Consider the following 21,013-nt stretch of genomic DNA (forward strand, 5'->3'; position numbering starts at 1 on the left):
TAGTAAATTTGATAGTTTTTTAGAATAAGATCTGAATCAAATTTTAAATATGGTGGAGTACCTTTGGAGCTCAATTATGTTTATGGGTATGAATATGAGTAATGACACTAGGGGTGTGAGTGGAGCAATAAGTTTCAAATATTATATGCTACCATTAGGGCTTGAGTCCCTTCTATTCTTTGTGCTTTGAATGCAAGGTCATATGAAAATCCATTGTCATAGCATTTATAGTTCATTGCATTTGTAAGTAATGTTTTCCCTCTTATATTTGTCCGTTCAATATTCTTAATATAATTTATTTAGTTCATTTCTTGGAAAAACTTCTCTGTAATAACTGAGCTCCCATCATAGGAATGAAGAACCAATTTATAGATTCATCTTAAATCTTATGCTTGAGCCTAATTATTCTTATTTCATTTTCATGGTCATGACATCAAGTTATAAAAAAGAGAGTTTTGACAAAATGATCATTATGTTTCTATTTTTTTCTTGACTGTGTATGAGATGGTAACAAGGTGGAAAGAAAAGTCTTAAATTTCCCATAGAGGCCATTTAATTTCCCTAAGCAAACTTTGATTCTCACAGAATTAAAGGTTATTTCCCTTCCATGGATAGCTTTACTTTTGACTAGTGTTAATATACTTGGATATAATTGTGTAGAGGGTTGTTAAAAGTAAATTCCATTACCTCTGATTATATTTGCAATAGCCAAAATGTGTTCTATCCTTCTTCCATTGCAAGTAACCTCTGACACTTATGTTCAGAAAAGACATAGTAGCTTGCCTTTGCATACAAAAAGTGTACATTAAAATCTTTGGGGTGCTTAACATATACTTTTGCCCATATATAAGTTTATATCATGTTAAATATCACTTTATAGAGGCATATATTGATATCTTCATGGTAAATTTGATTGTCATGCCCTTTTTTTTGTCATCAATGATTGATTAATGAGCTTTATACATCCACGAAGTCACAATCGATTAGCTTGCCCATCATCCTATCGTCTACCGTCCGACCTCCAAAACATTATGATCTTTTAAGATACTGTACCATCAATAAGAATGCAAAGAGGTCATTACATAAGGATTTCAAAGCTGTAGCTCATGAGGCATATGAAGAGGGTTAGTGATCTTCCTTTTAATCGCACACTGTCATTTTCTTAATGAAGAACTGCTTTAACTTTAAATCACTATGTTCCTATTTGTTTGTTTGTTTTTCCCATGAGCCTAATTAACCTATATTTTTCCATGGGTTAGTTTATTTTATGCATAGGTTAATCTTTTAAGCTTATTTCTAAGAGAGGTGCACAATATACATGAAATTCAAGAAGGGAGTTGAGCTCATAATGTTGGATTTCACACATGTGAGCTCTACCACTAAGATATAGAGTAGAATACTATCTCCAAAGTCATAAGATTACTTTAAGTCAAACTCATAATCTTAGATTTCACGCACGTGATCTCTATCACTAAGCTATTACTTTAATCATTGCCTTACCGTCTTCTATTCTCCATGACTAATTAATAGGAATTTCCCATTTTTAATGTCAGGGGGGACATACTCATGAACACTGCAAGATTTATTATTCAAATTGTTGTCTCATTGCTTATTGCCATAGATTCAGTACTCATAGAGAATTCTTTTTAGGTGATGAAGAATGGAAGCGTATAGATTGTTGTGAGACTGATCTTTAAAGTGTGGAAAACTAGTGTTGAAAACTAGTGTGGAAAACTAGTGTGGTTGCAACAGTGTGGCTTCTTCTTTGTATTATATATTCTCCTATCCTTGCAAACTTCACAAACTTTAAGGTTTAGTATTCACCTATTCCAAAGGCAACGCATGCTTGCAAATTAGCACAAGCAAAGTTAGGATCCAAATTTGTTTGGATGATTGGCATACACGAGTTGGTTATATATGTAGATTGTGTTTTGGAAGTACTTATGAACTGAGATGGATTAATGCAATTTAGAATAGTTATGCAATTTCTTTTCAAATGAATAAGTTACTCATGGATTTGTTTAGTTTGAGAAATAAGGAAATGTTGCATGCATTTGCATGCATTGTCTTTGAATTTAATTGTGCGCTTTGTGCATGAAGTGCAATTGTTAATAAGAAGAGAGAGAGTTAATTTATGTGAGAAATTAGATGGACATTTCATGTATCCTCAAATTCTACAATGAAGATCTCAAAAAAAAACTTGCTAATTAAATAACCAAAAAAACAAATTCCTCATCAAAACAAATAGCATTTTCTCCCAACACTTACATATAGCAAAATGCATTCAAAATTTTGGGTTTGGTTGGAATTTATGGGTACTCCTTTGGCATATCAATGACACCATTGCACATATTACTACAGCAAGTAGGACATCATCTCTAAAGATAGGAGCATCCAATGATTTGGACAAGCTTGAAAAACCTAATGAGGCAAACCTATTTGCAGCATAGGGCACAAACCACTAATTCCCGCAAGTAACAAGTTCATAGGTGGTGAAAATGCTTTGTCATGGCTTTTTATATGCTAGCAATCATAGGTTTTCCTTCAAAGTCAGACTATTGGTGAAATATGGCACCTTCAAAGAAAATAATGTGACCTATGCAACACGGTTGCTTGTAGACTTTGGTAATTGTCACAACTCTAAGACAATAACATTGGTTGTGCCCCATGCCTACATCCAACAATATAAAGATTGTCTACAACCTGATAGTTTTTACAAGGTAGAGGTACATCCAGATGCAAAAAGGGATCGGGTGAGGGTGGACCTTCCACTACTCCTTGCACATTGATACAACCACGTTGATAGTCAAGATAGAGCCTTTTGATAGATATATACACTTTGTTTGTGAAAACTCAATAGCCTCTTATCTGTGTTGAGTAGCATCTATGATAAAATCAGAAAAAACACCATTTCTACTGTCATGGAGAGAATTGGATTCATTGTGATTGAGGTGCATCTTGATGGTAGAGTTGCTGACCAAATTATTGTGGTGGTTGATGGCCCCCAAGATGACGATCATGCTGCAGTGGGTTCTTTTCCTCTTTGACTTGCTCCAATATTTACTTCAATTTTTCCCTTCGTATTCATACACAATTTTGCCTGAAATGCTTTTTGAGTCCATTTTCATCAAGCGCTATAATAGCCCCTTGGGATGAGCTCCTTTCAAAAGTAGAAGAAATTCATCCCCATGTCCCTAGTACCCCATCACATGGTACATGTATTAAAAAACACATCAAATTCATGTTGCTTGCATCATGATGTTTGACACAATTCAACGGTGCCCTTTGTAGGTACATGAGTTGTTCTAATCATAGACACCAAAAACCTAATGAAAAAAAGCACCTTATTTGTAGATGAGTTGGCTAACCTTGTCGAGATCGCGCCCCTCTTCTTGAAGCAACAAAAGCGTCCTTACATGCTTTGGCCCCAAGAATATGAGGCTGCATTTGTGCAACTACTTATGCACTCCCTAGCATCAATAGTGAGAGACATTGTAGGTGAGTACATAGATGAGCACTTGTACTTCAAGTACAGATGTGAATGCACTATGGGGAAAATATACAGAGAAAAAAAGAATTTAGCAGTCAATGCAATAGGAAACCACTTTGTCACCCCCGGTTGCCTCTCTCTTTGTAAAAGACCATTATTACCTTGCACCAAGGCAAGTGAAGTTGAACTAAGAGATCATCTTGCAACTATCCCAACACCTTAGCCATCAACAAACCATGCAAGGACCTTGTACTCAAATAGCATAGAGGACACACCTTCATTCCCTTGCAATTCTCTTGCATTTTTTGTGGCTCATGGAGCTTCCAAAGCAAGCTGTGAAAAATTAGAACGTCAATCAAAGATTTTCTAGTCCAACATGAAATCATAGCTTTAGATGTGCCACATAACAAAAAACTTATGTGCAAGCTGTTCTTGAGCTAAGTGCGAAAAGGGAACATTCCAAAACTTTGTAGAATCAGTTACATGACTCTCGAGTCAACGAGAGCAAAGTACTTAGGCATCGTCAATGCTATTGCATAAAAAAACCATTCACACAAATTTGTGAGTGGACGTATGATGGGCAATCGGAGCTATGCGCTAGCGCATTAACTTCTTCACAAATGTTGATAGACCATAGTGCATTGTGCCATGATTCTTGGATAATGGATGACTGCCATGGTGGTTGTAGTGGGTCTCGACGGTGACTCACGTGTCGTGGGGATGATGCCGATGGAGCCTCCACTCCAAGCTACTCCTTGTGAGAGCAATGCAAGGCACAAGTCATCCACAAGTGTCACTCAAGCAACCTCCGGATCATTGCAATGTGTTTCCATGTGAGAAAGAAGGAATGGGGAGAGGGGAGAAGAGAGGGGAGAAGAAAAGGAGAAGGAGAAGGAGAAGGGAAGAGGAGAGTGAAGTGGCAAACACAAGGGCACTACAATGGAAACAAGAGAACACCCAAAACACTCTCTTGGAAGAGAAGCGGGAGCTTGTATTCAAACTTGTGCAAACAACAATGAAGACCAAAGTCAACCGTTTGGCCAATATGCAAGTCACCTTTTGAAGGGAGGGATAAACCTAATCTCTTTATACCACTCTCCCTGACAGCAGTGCCAAAAATGGTGGGTCTCGACGATGACTCACATGTCATGGGGATGTTGAAGAGATGCTGATGGAGCCTCGACTCCAAGCTACTCCTTGTGAGAGCAATGCAAGGCATGAGTCATCCGCAAGTGTCACTCAAGCGGCCTCTGGATCCCTCTGGATCATTGCAATGTGTTTCCACGCAAGAAAGAGGGAATGGGGAGAGGGGAGAAGAGAGTGGAGAAGGGAAGGAGAAGGAGAAGGAGAAGGGAAGAGGAGAGTAAAGCAGGATGGAGTGGCAAACACAAGGGCACTACAATGGAAACAAGAGAACACCCAAAACACTCTCTTAGAAGAGAAGAGGGAGCTTGTATTCAAACTTGTGCAAACAACAATGAAGACCAAAGTCAACCATTTGGCCTTTTATACAAGTCACCTTTTGAAGGGAGGGCCAACTTTAATCTCTTTATACCACTCTCCCTTCTCATTCTTTCACCATCCTCTTGGGCCCATCTAGCTCCAAGACACAATCCTGCCTCTACAGACTTGCCATTGTCCATCAAATCACATCACTTATCTAGTGGTGGCGTATTGTTAACCAATCCGTTAACATGCCCCCCTTCCTGATCTCGAGGGCAGTCCTTTAGATCATGTAGCGTTCATGGTTGTTGGAGCATTGTTAAAATGAAGATCGTGCCAAGTAGTCGTTCGTGGTCATTGGGCTGAATCATCTTTTTTGGTCCATTGTAGCAGAGGGATGTAGTGGCTCCTTGTTATTGAATGCTTGCTGGAAGTATGGATGAGTGATTCTTGTGAAACTAGCACCTCAGGGTTTGAGTGAGCTGAGTTGAGTACTTGTGACCATTCAAAGAAGGAATAAGAAAAAGGAAAAGAGAAATGTAAGGGGTAAGTTATTAGGGAGACAGTGTTAGTAGGGATTGATGTAAGATCCTAGTGGTGTTAGTGTTAACAGAGTAAGTAAAGTGCATTCTCATGCTCCTCTTAAGTCCCATATTTGATTTGAGTAGGACTTCTAATGGATTCTCTCATCAGACTATGTCTTTGTCATGCCATGTTTGAATGTCTAGAGTTGTGCATGACATTTGTCTTGCTTCTCTATATTGAAGTGTCTTCAAAATCCATTTTGTGGATTATATTTCATCAAGGGATTTTCTTGGAAGTATTTGTGCCCAATAAGGTTATTGTACCATCTGGAGCTTTATCTGTCTGTGTCATCAAATCAAGAGGAGTCTAATAATACACCATACAAACTCCTAAAATGAGGACTATGGCTGAAGAGTTTTATAGAAGCGGGATTCTAGGAAAGGTTTCTAAGCTACAACTGAGAGAAAAGAAAAATAAAGAAAAGAGGATGAGTAGAAGTTAGATAGTTAATGGTGATGTAAAGAACTGTGAAAAAAGCTTTGAGGGTCACAAGAAACTCATCCAAACCCATATTGGTGTAGTCACCTTCACCTTGGGGTTGAATGCATGCTCGAGAGCTACTTGTGGAGAACCACTTGTCATTCCATGTGTGAACTCAAATCCAAGACCCTGATGACAGGCATAAGTCATCAGTGCCCTATTTTGTTTTGGCTCTATTGAAGGGATGTGTTGTTGATGTTGATTGGTGTATTGACTTTCCATAGTGTTTGCAGCTTATCTTCTTGAACAAGGAGCCATTGCACTGATGTACTTGTGATTTGATGAGTGCCCCGTGCTGAGAACCTGAAGAGGACTGACTACCTATTTTCACCTAGTCTAATTTTCACCTAGGACTTCCACATGTGAGCAAAGTGGTAGGACCTCCACATGTTATAACTTTATTGCTCTTTATGGACACACCTAGACCTAGCAAGAATATAATTTTGTAGACCCCTAGAGTAAGTCCAATAATCAAAGTAGTTGCTAATGTTAATCCTTGGCTAGCAATTGGTGCATCTTGATAGGATGATTCATCACCAAATAACCCTTTGTATGTGTCTTGGATCCAACTTTTACCAAGAACGGCGGCTTCCATTTAAGGTACCTGTAGGGGCTACAAAAAACTTGCCAAGCATAATTAAATTGTCCAAGGAAGCATTCAACATTAAAGAACCAATAGCCTTAATAGAGGTACCCTCTATGGATTGAATTTCAGAATCACATACTTGAAGGCGTACCTGGTCGAGATGCTTTAATGTCTCCTAGGAAATGAGGTTGTAGCGTGCTTGCCCATCTACAGTGGCCTACATTCGGCACATTGCACCTACTGATGTTAGCTCTACCCAAAGTTGAGATGGAGTCATATCTATCTTGTTAGGATCAAGGTAATTGTCAATTCTTAATTCAATTTGACTAGGTAGTACCGCTCTTATGGTGTAAAAAGGTGTAATGGAGCTAATTGTTCATCATCAAGGTACATCGCCTAGGTGCCCTCATTAGTTATGATAAATCTATTGCTGCCAGTGTATGCATCCAATCATGTGCGTCTTCTAGTTTTGGTAAAGTGGTACACCACGGTTCATCAAGCCTCTTCTTACTATCCTCTTTCTCATATTTTTAAACCAGCTTTACGGGCACAGACCTATCGGTGGTATCCGATTCAGTAGATTTGCAGGCATAGTGTGAGCCTTCCATGTTTGGAGATCAACCCTCATGACTTGCTGATCTTTCCTTAGCTAAATGCTTTTGGAGTGCCAATCATGGATCAATCCTTCCATATGCAAGAAAGGTCTCCCTAGAATAGCCTCATACCTAGGGTTGTTTTGGAAATCCATTACAATAAGGCACACTTGATATGTTATACCACAGGTTTTTATTTTAATGTCCTTGAGTACTCCTATGGGATGAGTTGTGCCTCCATCAGTGAATTTAACTACCAAGGGAGTACTCTCTCGGTTGGGACTTCCCCACTTTTCCTAGCATTGTTTCGTGATGATGCTAACACCTGCTCCTCCATCTAAGATTGCCATAGCTTTCTTATCATAGAAGGACATGGGTATCAGTGCATTGGAGTCATCACTCTCAAAATATTAGCCAAATTTGTTGACTGGTACCCTTGGAAGGTCTTGAGCATGGTTGGGAGATTCAACATTATAAGGATTTGTGGGTTGGGTGTCACTATTTGCCCATTCATCCAATCCGAGAGGTCTCTCCATAGAGTAGGATTACCCCGTAATAGTGTTGCGATGGGTATCTTGACAGGAATGAGGCTAATCCTACGATGTCTCAAGGGCCAATCATAGATTCCATGCCTATTGATTTAGACTCTTCTAAGCCAAAAAAGGACATGTTGTCATCCTCCTTTAGTTGTTGCAAGGCAAGGTCTTCTTCAAGCATCCGTTGCATTAGGGTGGATCCCTCTATTGAAGGGCATGACACACCTCCTTCCTCTACCCTTTCACGTATTTGCAAGGCTTTTGAGGCTCAAGCATTTATCTCATATCTAGGATGAATTGTATCAGTACTCTTGCTTGGCTTGAGACTTTGCTAGACATTCCTCTTGGCACTTGTGTACCAATTTATGCACCTTGGTGAGACCTTGTTTCCCCACCCATGGGTTGGGATATTCACTGTGACCCTTAGGTGTTGTGGCTTGGCCATGGGTTGAAAGCCGTTATTGGTGCCTCATCTGCCTCATGCAAGTGGTTGTTGCTGGCACCATTTGAGAGAGTATCACTAGAGGAAGATGATGTTGCTATGGTAGATGTATCTTCATCCAACCCATCTTGGATGATGACCTTATTTTTTCCCTTCCCAATCTTCATTGCACCCTTGGTGCTTACTCGTGCTAATTCAGTTGCATCTCTAGGCTATGACGTACTAGCTTCATCTCTTTTGGCTCGTTTGCGAAGCTCTTTATTAAGGGCTTTAGCTTGCAACCTTGTGATTACATTCAAGGGTATTCATGACACTTAGCCTCTGGCAATGCTTAACAAGTTAAGGCTTGTGGACTTAGATGGCCTTCCCATCAGGCAATCCTTAAAAAGATGGTCCACACCACACCCAATGCATAATGGCGGTGGTGTATTGGACACTGGTGCACATGTGATTGGCTATTTAGATTGCCCCTTATATGGACACTCATTGGCAGGGTGTGGTCCTTGACATATATGGCATTGAATGGGTTGTTCCTTGGTCTCTCCCCTTTTTTGAGGAATCGGTGCCGTCTAGTAGACCGGAATTTGTTGGTCACCTTGTATAATGTAGTGTGATTGATAATTTGAACCGATTTACATTTTCACCATTTTGGGGATATTTGTTTCCATTGAAGGTAGGTCTGGGGTCTCCCCAATCACTAGGTAGCTCGTCCACCAATACTTGATTTAGTGGAGTAATTCGTGGTGGTGGTGGTTGAGGTCCCAGTACTGGTTGGGGTAATGGAATATTTTGAGCCCTAAATTGCCTTTGATTGGCCGATGTGGCTCCTTGTATTGCTAATTGTGCCTCATTGGGTGGGATTGGGTGGTGCAAGCAATGGTACATGCAGCCTTTATTGATACATGGGTTGAGGAATCACCCTAGGATAATGACATTGGGATGTGTCATGGATTTCCCCAATGAGCACAATGGGCACAATAGAGTGTTGGCCTGGCTCTAAGATGAGGGAATTCTTGAGTGGGATGACTTCCAGTGCACACCCCACACCATATGTTATCTCTTTGTGGAAAGAGATGGGGGTTTCTAGGAGCATCTTTTGGTGCTTCTATATTCCATTGTTGGCTCAACTTGTTTAATAGATCTGTGGTCAACTCTTCCATGTTGAGCACCTTGGGCATAATGCGTGCATCACTAGTTGCTTCTGAGGTTGAAGCCTGTGCTATTTGGGACATAACAGAGGAAGCTAAGGATTTATCATGTTGGTGCATCTCCCTAATGGTATCCCCTAGGCATATCACTGTCTTGCTGCATAGCTCAAATGATGTGAGATTCATAGCAAATAGATGATCATGCAGCTTAGCATCTCGTAACCCTATGAAGAAGCATGGTAGAAGTTGCACATCACTCATCCTCTTGTGGGGTTCACATCGCGAGTTCAGATGTTTAATCCTAGTTCGACAATCTCTTAAGGACTCACCTCATAAAGCTGGTTAAGTAGGCCCCATTTGGGACCACTGAGGGCAAACCCAAAGATGAAAGATCTACACAATGTGTTCCAATTTATTTTCTCCTCAAGGTTTAAGGATTTAAACCATTTTCTAGCCTTGCCATGAAGGCTCAAACTAAAAGCATTGATCTTGTCTAGATCCCCGATATCACCAAAGGTGTCACAAATTTGTTCAAACCTCTCAACATGGGAGATTGGGTCTCCTTCTCCTACAAACTTGGTGATTAGCTTAGATTGTAATAGGCTTGCTACTTGAAGGGTTGGTATCCCATCCTAGAAACATTAGTGGTGGAGCAACAGCCCCCTTCCTAGTGCTTGCACTAGGATTCTCATAATTTTATATGTAAGGACCATTTGTGATACAATGGGAGGTTGTAGAATGGTGGGCGATGTCCCATACATTAGTGCTCCTGATGAAGGGTTCCACGGATTTGATGGCACAGGGTTGGGATGGGAGGATCCAGGCCCACTAGGCATTTGCATTGTAACTTGGGTCAGGTTAGGACTAATAGGTTGGTGGACTGGAGGTCCTCTAGTGAGTGGTATGTTCCCTGCAAGCATAGGTCTGTAAGGGACACTTGTTGGGTAGGCAATATCTCCCATGTTTTGACTGCTGATGCATAAGGAACCTTGGCCATCATGGCCCTTTCCTCATCTGATTTGGGACTATCTGTATGACTCAGTTTCACATATGGAGGCAGTGGAGTGCTATGATAGCTACTAGACCAAACATTGCATTTGCAAGGGGAGTTGTTAGCTGGTATATGGCTAATCTAGGAAAGAGGCATTGGGAGGCAGTTAAGTGCATCATGAGGTACATGAAGGGTACCAAGGAGATGTGCATCTGTTTTGGTAGAGGAGACATGTGTGTACTTGGGTACATAGATTTAGACTATGTAGGGCATGTGGATAGTAGGAGATCCACTTCTGGTTATGTGTTCACCTTTGCAGGTGGTGTAGTGTCGTGGATGTCTCACGCATAGAAGTGCGTTGCTTTGTCTACCATAGAGGCTGAGTATGTTGCAGCCACAGAGGGTTGCAAGGAGGCTATATGGCTTGATCGGCTAGTGGGAGATTTGGGGATTCATACAGGTGTACCGACTTTGCATAGTGATTCAATGAGTGCTATTCAGCTGGCACGGAATCAAGTCTTTCATGCAAAGACCAAACACATTGAGGTCAGGTACCATTTCATCAGGGAGGTACTTGAGGACAAGCACATAGAGCTTGTCAAGGTTCATACAGATGATAACCCTACAGATATGCTGACGAAGAGTCTACCTAGTCAACGGTTTGAGTATTGTTGTGTATTGATGGGCATTGGATAGTATGCTCACTGGTTGTTCTCCCTTAAAGGCACATTGTCCTTTAAGTGGGAGGTTGTGTGGGTTAAAGGTCACTGTGCCTTTACTCAGTTATGTACAATACTCAAACACATATATAAATGAATGAAAAAGAAGATTAGGGTGTTCTGCACCCACCAAAACTTGTGTGGCTCTCTGTTTTTCTCTCTCCCTCTTCCATTCTTTTTTCCGTTGAGAGCACTCTCACTGCCACCATCCAACAAGAAAAACATGGTGAGAACCATTTAAACCTTAGTTGGGAAGACATGTGTCATAAACACCCCTCCATTGTTATTGGAGTCAATAAAAAAACATTAACTAATGACTTACAAAGCTAGTTGAAAAAAATGCAAAATTGTATGGAGTAATGGTGTGATTACTAGGGGTGTGAAGAATTATGTTAAGGGGGTGATAAAGTGGGGGTACAATGAAAAAATAGACATAAGCAGAGTGAAAGAGAAACTTTAAAAAATGACAGTTATGCATATATAGAAAATAGGGAGAGGAAGGAAGTTTTTTGGGGGAGAGAAAAAAAGAAAGTTTTTCAATATTGAGCAAAGGAAAGGGGAGGGAGAAAAAACATGATAAGGTTAAGAAGTAACCTTTGTAAATCTGAAGAAAGATAAATTTTGTGTAACAAATTAGAAGTGTAAAAAGGAACTAATGGAAAAAAGACTATGGAAATTGAGAAGAAAAGAATAGACACAATGCTAAATATTTGTAGCATACGAATTAACGGAGTTAGAAATGGACTTTAAGAAGGACTAACAAAGGACAAATATAAGAGGGGAGAATGAATGATATAAGAGGGGGGGGGGGGGATGGGGGGGTGGGGTGGGGTGTTGCTAAATGAAAAAAAGGGTTAAACAAGGTAAGGAATCTTTGGAGAGGGGGTAAATGTAAAATAGAGAGGGGGAATTTGTGTATAAAGAAAGACAGATGTATTTATATATATGTATAGCTAGAAAACAAAAGATAGAAAGAAAAGTAGGGGAGAGGGGGAAGAAACAAGGGGGGAGATTAAGCGAGAACCAAGTCCTAAGAGACTTTAAAATCTAAACTAACCTAACTAGACTAACTAACTAACAGTAAACTAAGCTAACTCACACTAGCTAGCTAACACTAACATAACATTTAAAGCAAAAAAAACCAAACTGTTGTGGCCAGTAATTGGCTGTGTGGTGCTTCGAGCCCCTTCGATTCCCACAGTATCTAAAAATAAGCAACTAACACACCCTGGCAACCTAAAAAAACAGTGCTAACTCTAACTAAAAATTAAGAAGCGAAACTAACTAAAAACTATAGAAGTAAAGAAGGCCATGTCCAAAAATGACCACGTGGAACACGCAAGCAGTGAAGAGGAAGACTCTTGCTAATAGAATTGACCTTGTGGAGTCGCGATGCCAATCCATGACACCACGTAAAGAGAGAGCCGCCAGTCGCCTTAAGTGAGCACTATTGCTGGCTATGAAGGGTGAGGCGCAAGTTATCGAGAAGTAGGTGTGCTACTGCAGCAATAGCAAACTATGCAGAGGTAGGAGTGAGGGCACAGTCAGGGAAAAGAGTCGTAGCCTCACAATAGGTAAGTGCGACGGGTAGCACAGAGCAGGGGGGCAAAACTCCGTTAGGGACTTTCATATACTGCTGCAAGATGAAAAGCAAAGCACAAAGGCAGAAGGCTGCAGCGGCGCAAACAACAAGGAAGGTGAGGATACAAGGTAATAGAACGATGAAGACAAGTTGGGGACTGGGGAGAGATTTCGCAAGAAATCGGAGTGCTAGAAAGTGAGCAAGTGGAAGAAGCTGAGTGGGATGCTTCAATTTTACGAGCAAAAACCTATGAGCAAGTTTATACGAGCGTGTTTTTCAAGAGATTTTAAAAATAGTATTTCTTTAGGAAACATGGTTTTTACACTTTTATTTTCATTAGAACTAGATCCCTTTATCATAAAAATATACAAACTAGTCACTCATTCATTTTTACATAACATAAATCTTCTTATTCATAGACATCCCTTTGTACCCTTGTTATTACCTTAAAAAAGTATTGAAAAATAATTCATTTAAGAAACGTCCCTCATAATCACTCTCAACATAATAATATTATACATAAATAATTACTTATTAAACACATTTATATCATATGGCAATATCTTTCAAGTGTTTTTATAGTATTAATAACAATATATTTATGGACATGTTTCTACAGAAGTTTAAATTACTGTAAATAAGTATTAACTTGGGCTTATATATCACTCTCATATAATACATGTAATATTTAATACTATATATGCAAGGTTTTCCAAAATATAACCCCACAGATGTGCTCAAATGGGGTTTTCCGATCAATTTGAGTGGCTGAATGACTATATTTGGACATTGGATGTGAAAGTTATGTCACTTTTAAAAGTGCTGTCCAAGGTAGTTTCGCCAGCGAAACTACCTTGAAAGACCTTGTTCAAAGGGGTTTCGCTGGCGAAACTACCTTGATGGCTTGCTTCAATGAGTTTTCTTTGGAGAAACCCTTTCATGAAGATAGGGTGAGAGAGGTTTTTCAATGTCACCCCCTATTAAGTAAAAAGTTGTAAGAAGGATCATAAGGGAATTTTCATAGAGAAGTCTACTCTACATGTGGGTTTCTTCAAAAGCCATCCCATTATGTTCTCACCATTCCCAAAGATTCACATAAATATTCGTGTATAAAATAGGCATTCCTATAATACTTTTCATATTTCTAAGTGAAACTATGTTTTCTTCTGATCCATTTTTGTCATATTTTTGCATAGTTGAAAGCTTTTTTTTTCCTTCGCTCGGACGCTCGGAAGATTTCGCTCGGAAAATGCTCGTCCCCAGCTGAGTGGAAGGAGGAATTTATAAAGGCTAGGTAAGGTGGTCGGGTGAGGAAAGGTCGGGGGGTTGTAGAGAGCAAAATTTAGAGAGAGGAGAGAGAGAGAGAGAGGGGGGGGGAAGAAGGGGGGCTGCGGGGAGGGGGGGGGGGAGAAAGAGAGAGAGGAAGTTTTGGCTAGTTTGTTAGTTAGTGTAGTTAGGTAGAAGTGTAGTTAGTTTGGCGGGGGAAGTTTAGGGAGTCAAGGGTGGTTCGAAGGTTAGGTTAGGTAGTTAGTGTAGTGTAGGCATAGTTTTAGTTAAAGGGGTTAGGACTAGATTAAATCAAGGGGGTTAGATAAAAATTGGACAACGATTAAAAAAGGTAACAAAAGGAAATAATTAGAAGAGATTAGGGGGAAAAAATTTTATAAAAAGGAGAAGTAAATACAAAAATGAGGGAAATTTTGAAAACATCATAAAATAAATAGAGCAAAAAATTAAAGAAACTAATTACAAAAAGTGAAAAGAATTATGAAAAATTAAAAAAAAATTATGAAATACTTAAGAAGAAAAAAGGAAAGTTAAAGAAAATACAATGAAAATTAAGGAGAAATTAATAAAAAATCAGAGAGAGAGACAGAGAGAGAGCAAGAGATAGAGTTAAATTAGGGAGAAAATAAGGGGAGAATAAGGGAGTTCGAGGGGAAAGAAATTAGGGAATTTAAGGGGGGTTGTCGAGGGGAGCTCTAATGAGCAAGTGGTGACACCAATGGAGGAAGGGATAGTAAGTGTGTGTGTGTGTGTGTGTGTGTGTCCTTTGCTTAATATCTCACCACATGGGCTCGTTGCTGCTCTTGCAAGGATTTTGAGGCACTTAGTTTTAATGCAGCTGTGTGAGAGCACACCCTTCTAATGCATGAATTCCCAAGGCAGGTGTATCTACTAAATGGAGAGTTTTATTCCCGTACTCTTTATAAAGATTTCCCAGGTGACTAATGAATTCCCAAGGCAGGTGTATCTACTAAATGGAGAGCTTTATTACCCGTAGTATCCATATCTCAGGTAACTGATTTGTTACACAAGCTTCTGATCGCATGAATGTTGTTGCAGTGTGCAATCCTCTTGGTTTGATGTGGGGTGTAGAGGCATCCCTCTATTGCAAAGATGGCAGTTAGAGTTAAAAATAAAAATTATACTGAGAGCTAGTGCATGGTGGGACTTGAAAGGCATCAACTATTACAATAGTAATGATGTTTAGAATAGGGTCCCATTGGTTGTAGCCTATTGTAGAGTATATAGTTTTTTGATGTCGACTGCTTTGACAATGCGGCTAGCTAGCTGTTGAAGGCTTGTTTGAGAGTTCTTTCTAGTGTAGGCCCTTGCAATAGCCTTACTGCAGCATTGTCTCTACCATCAAACTAGTAACATGCCCTCCGTTGTGGATTGTGGGAAGCATGAATCTTGTACAATTGCAAATCCTTTACTACAAGAGTCTTCGTGGTTGTGCTACCAGCCTCTAAAGTAACGTTTCAAAGCTGTTGACTATTCTAAGGATGGGATTGTGATGAAGTCTTCTTCCTTCTTTTATATATATATATATATATATATATATATATATAGAGAGAGAGAGAGAGAGAGAGAGAGAGTACATAGAGGGTTTATAACAAGATCTTCACTACAGTCTTGCAAAACTACACAACTTGGTTGATCACAAGATTTCATCTTTTGGGGTAATCAATAGCGGATCAAAGACGGCCACAATAAGAGTAGGAACAACGGGCACTTGAAAAAGAGGTTGCACAAATATTCCAAAAAATCTTTTGCCGTTCCAACAATGTCTCCTGCATTCTTGGCCACCGTCCATACCCCCCTATGAGAGAATAACCCAAAGAAGACAAGATTGTTTCTCAGGAACGTTATGGTCCCAGACTTTAGCAAACCTTTGGACCCATATCCTCTCGACATCTCTCTTGAACCACATTTTGTTGAGGCAAGTGATCATCCCTTCCTGGCCCTCATGGATCAAGGGAATAGGTGTTAGGTCTAATGGACCCAACCACTTGAATTCCCTCGTAGCAGGGGAGGCACCCACCCAGCCATGGAAGGTTTTCGACCCATAGCCCCTGACGTTCCTTAATTAAGGGCAAGTCGAATCTGGTTACTCTGAACCTATGTAGGAGAGTCTCGTCTTTGGTCTTCTCTTAGTGGGTTCCATCTGTAAATAACAAAAAACAAAATCGAATCCTGACTGCTGAAAGTGCTTGTTTTTCTTGAAAATCCCTTCCACTTGATATACGGCGGTCTCAAAACTTCCCAAGCTCTCCACATACCTTTCCACCGTTCAGAGCCTTTCGCTATGCAAGGTTCTTGACAAAAAAGAATGGAACTTGTGGGTAGATCCGTCCAGTTTCTGCACTGGTCTAGTTTGAATTTCTCTAGATTCTTTAAAATCAGAGTGGCCAATATTGATTTGGGCTCTTGAAAGGCTTTTAGGATCCATTGCGCCATAAAGCGCACTGAGGATTTTTCAATATCCACCACTTTGAGCCCCCCTTTAGATTTGGGTAGTGTACAGAAGTTCCATCTTACCTTAGAGCTTTTATTCTTATTAAGGGAGCCTCCCCACAAGAAGGTCCGAAAAAGCTTGTTAAGCTGGTTGAGATGCTTCTTTGACGAGAACGACCACGGTATAAAATACAAGGTGGAAAGGTATATGAAGTGATTGAGGATGAATTTCCTCCTAGCTAGGGATGGTTGAAGGCCTTGCCACCTATTGATTTTGTCTCTTAACCTGTCCATGATCCAATCCCACTTGGCCTTGTTTGAGCAGCTAAAGCCCATGGGAATCCCAAGAAGCCGAAAAAACCTCGAAAAAACTCTCCCTCTTTAAGGACCTTACATCCCTTGTCAAGGATAGTCTGGGGGGGAGCAGACTTAGTGCCAAAGACTCATGTTTTTCATGATTGATTCTGGATCCCGAAGCTATGCAAAAAATGTTCAAACACTTTAGGATGCTTTCAATCGATCTGTCATCATTACGTGGGGTGAGGTTAGTGTCATCGACAAGCTGTTGGCAAACTATCTGCATCCCATTACTGACTTGAATCCCTTTGATGTTCCCATTGTCTTCTTCGTCCTTGATAAGTCACTCTAGTGCATCGCCCGCTATGGTAGAAAGGAGTGGGGCTAAGGGGCACCCCTGCCTAATGAATCTTTTAAGGGAAAATGAGGGGGAGATTGTCACATTTACCTCCACCTTAGCTCTAGCCTAGCAGAGGATAATATCTACGAAAGATATAAAACCTGGGCCTGCTCCCATGTCTTGGAGAGACGACAGCAGAGGGGGCATTTGGATGGAGGGAAGGGTTGAGTGGAGGAGGAGGAACGGAGAGGTCGTTTTATAGAAGACAGAGGCGGTTTCACAAACTTTAAGGTTGCGCTACCTTAATTTTTCCCAAAGGGGCATTCACAACATTTGTTAATACTTCGTGGGTGGGCGACTCACCAATACTAATAGGAATTTTTAAACATTGTGGGGGACCTATTAAGGACTAGGCTTTGGTAGAAGCCTCATCCCTTTTGATCTACACTTCTGCATGAGGGAAGAAATATTGCAATTGCTTTCTTTTTATGCTCATAAGGATGAGGCTTTAGTAGTAGCTTTAAGTCAAGCTATGTAAAAAGACACCAACTTCATAAGTCGTCTTTTTCCTTATTGTACATGTTCTTTTAATATAATTTTATTTTTCTTTCTTTGTTAGAAAAAGAAAACAATGGTGCCCAACCACTTGCAAACTACCCTCATGGATGCTCTTCGTCGGCCGGCTTCCCAACCCACTACTAGCATGTGGTGCTGCAAGTAGCTTCGGTCAAACCAACCCAACCACAAGTGAATTGTCCATGGTTTGCCTTTAATGTCTAATTTTTTAGTTCACACATATTTGCTCCTCAACAACGATGCCCAACCACTTAGAAATTTTAACATTTGAGATATAACACTCTACTCAGGCCCTTTACAGATTGGCACTCATGGGTGCCCAAGCACCACCCAATGTAGGGGCACCCATATGGCAAAGTGTGGGCGGGAGTTTTTACAAGTCGCCTAACGTCTCTTGCTACTTGCCAACCAAAAATTTTTAAATAAGAAACTTAATAAAAGGTGGGAGGGACCTTGGAGTGCTCTTTGATTGCCTAGGGTGCCCATTGTTGGACAACCAAGCTTGGTTGCCCATGGAAGCACTCTTTTTTCAAACAATGGAAGCACTCTTCCCAAGAATGAACTAGCAACCATATTGGAAGGGAGAAAAAATGGATGGCGTTTGGTGTGTACTAGCCTGTCCGGCCATAGTGGAAAAGTACCTCTTCTATTGGTCAATTTGGATGGCGTATGGTGTGTAATGGCCTGTCCACCCACAGTGGAAAAGCACCTCTTCTCTTGGCCAATTTGGGCGCCCAACAATGGGTGGCTCTCTGTCTCAGGTTGCAAATCGCCTTGCTGGAAGCTTTGCACCAGCCACCTTGCTAGCCCATTAAACTTTTCGAGCCTCTTTACTAACTTCCCAATGAAAATTGGGCGATAGAGGGATGGGATGAAAGGCGATTGGCTTCCATATATGAGAAATGACACAAGCTCTCAGAAGAAGATTCGAGGCACACCCTTATAATATTCAGGACACGCGTCCATATTTGATATATGCATAACACCAGCCCTGAGAAGAGTCGAGAGACGAAGCAAGCAAGCGTCCAGAGCAAGAACTGAGAGAGGTTAGGGTTGGGTTTGAAAGCGAATGTAAGGGTTGACCGGTGGGAGGTTAGGGTTTAAGTGTGAGCTGTGTAGAGGGAGATAGTCTCTTACTCCAGTTTTGCGGTTCAGCAGAGCTGCCTCGCTTCCATTTCTCTGCTCCAGCCTCCCCTCGTCGTTCGTCTCCCCACTCCTTCGTCATGGGCCGTCGTAAGCTTTTCCCCTCCCTTCCATCCTCTCTTTTTTCGTTTCTCCCACTTTCTTCGTCTCCGATTTCGTGTTTTCTCTCCCCCCCTTTGGATTTTTCATCCAAATCTTCGCATATTTGCTTCCCTGCCCCGGCATTTGAACTTTAGCGTGGCCAGGGATTGAGCCTCTTAGCTGTTCCTTGCTAAGGCGATACAACGTGTCTTGCTTTTATATGCTAGGATTTTAATACTCTGTCCTTTGATCTACTGTGGAGTGGTCCTTTTATTCCTTCTGTATTTGTGCCGTAGCATGGTTGTTGTTTTTTGGGAAATAGAGGGAGTTCTGCCGACTTCAGGAGGTTCTGTAAGTTCATCTTTGTTTTGTACCTTTTTTCCAGAGATCTGATTTTATTCTCTAGGTGGGAGGTATTTGTATTTAATTTCCATTTATGTGTGCACCACAGGACCTGCAAGATGCTACCGGCAAATTAAGAATAAGCCCTACCCAAAGTCAAGATTTTGCCGAGGAGTTCCAGATCCAAAAATCCGTATTTATGATGTTGGGATGAAGAAAAAGGGTGTGGATGAATTCCCATACTGTGTCCACCTTGTCAGTTGGGAGAAGGAGAACGTTTCCAGTGAAGCTTTGGAGGCTGCTCGAATTGCATGCAACAAATACATGACAAAGTTTGCTGGAAAAGATGCCTTTCATCTGAGAGTTCGTGTGCATCCTTTCCATGTCCTGCGTATCAACAAGATGCTTTCCTGTGCTGGAGCTGATAGGTGTGAATTGATGGCGCCAAAGCTATTACTCTGCTCCAGTTAGGAGAAAACAACAGTCGCGTCAACGTTAAAGCCTTTTCTCACCTCCATTTTGAGAAAGTGGAGAAGAGTCAAATTCTTTCTCTGGTCCAGGTTTGTCTCACCTTTGAGGTTGCTTTTTTGCCTCAGGCTGCAGACGGGTATGAGAGGTGCTTTTGGAAAGCCTCAGGGAACTTGTGCTCGAGTGGACATTGGGCAAGTTCTTTTATCTGTTCGCTGCAAGGACAACAATGGTGTGCATGCTCAAGAGGCTCTTCGACGAGCTAAGTTCAAATTTCCAGGCAGGCAGAAGATTATTGTGAGCAGGAAATGGTATTGTAAACTTTCTCCTGAGTCGGTGCGTTTTGATAGTGCTACTTTGCTTCTCCGTTTTTAATGGTGGCAATTTCATTTTTAGGGGTTTTACCAAATTTTCGCGTACGGATTACCTGAAGTGGAAAGAAGAGAACAGAATATCAAGTGATGGTGTTAATGCCAAGGTACATTTAAAATTCAGATTGAGACTGTGTTTGCTCTTGTTATTTATAGAGTTGTATCTCTCATATGTCCTGGTATATTCTGTTGTTGCTTTTGTTACTTGTGGTTTCAATTATTTTGTCTTGAAATATATCTGTTGGTCGTTTCACAGCTACTGGGTTGCCATGGGCCTCTTTCTAACAGGAAGCCTGGTAGGGCTTTCTTGTCAGCAGCTGTGTCTGCTTGATGAGATGGGAAGTATAAGATGGCATGTGACTTTTGGGAGAAAATGTCTGCAGGGCTCAGTTTATGCCTGCTTCAGAAGAGATCTTTGACAATTTTCAAGATTGATTTGTAAGCTCTGTTTATTTGGGCAGTTTTTGTCTAGAGTTTATGTTAAGCGCTTTAATTGACCTTATAAGAATTGCTAGCTGATGTAATCAACTAATGAAGTGCTAGGTGATGAAATTTATTAATGATTTAAAATCATGGAGAAAACAGGTATATCTGCAGTGCATTTAATTGCTAGGGTTATGACAATTGTGAAGCAAATTGAACGCTTGTGCCATTCTTCCAGAGCATGAGGTTATTAGTTACTATGTTTTGAATTCCTTTATGAGTAGGACTTCTTGGATTGTATAGGCCTGTTTTATGTGGAGGGTAGACATCGAGAATCCTAGATGTGCTGATGTTAGCACTTCAAAAAAGGAAAAAACATGCTGGGTTAAAAAAAAGAAAAAAACAACAGGCTGGGTTGATCTGTGTTGCGTATGGTTTTTGCAAAGGAAGAAGATTCGAGGGGTATGGGAGGTTTAATAAGAAAATTTGCCAATGTTATGATGAGTGGTCCTATTTTTACTGGCACGACTGCCCAATTATTTTCAGAGTAACTTCTTGACTTGGCATAGCTTTGTACCTATATGAAGCTAATTTTTTGGGATGAGATTTTCTTGATCTTACAGATGCTCTCGGTTC

The 21,013-nt window shown here is 40.7% G+C and overlaps 1 protein-coding gene across 1 annotated transcript; it reads left to right on the top strand.

Moving 5' to 3' along the window:
* Positions 1–18,649: 18,649 nt before the first annotated feature.
* LOC147881267 (large ribosomal subunit protein uL16) lies at positions 18,650–20,542 on the top strand. The gene is made up of 5 exons (XM_087402325.1): positions 18,650–18,782; positions 19,225–19,543; positions 19,712–19,894; positions 19,980–20,061; positions 20,211–20,542. The coding sequence occupies exons 1-5, from the start codon at positions 18,773–18,775 to the stop codon at positions 20,283–20,285; spliced, it is 669 nt and encodes a 222-aa protein (XP_087258451.1). The 5' UTR covers positions 18,650–18,772; the 3' UTR covers positions 20,286–20,542.
* Positions 20,543–21,013: the final 471 nt, after the last annotated feature.

The sequence above is a fragment of the Dipteris shenzhenensis genome, chromosome 31, assembly GCF_047967505.1.
Source record: "Dipteris shenzhenensis isolate YYH24624 ecotype China chromosome 31, Dip_SZ_1.0, whole genome shotgun sequence".
NCBI lineage: Eukaryota > Viridiplantae > Streptophyta > Polypodiopsida > Gleicheniales > Dipteridaceae > Dipteris > Dipteris shenzhenensis.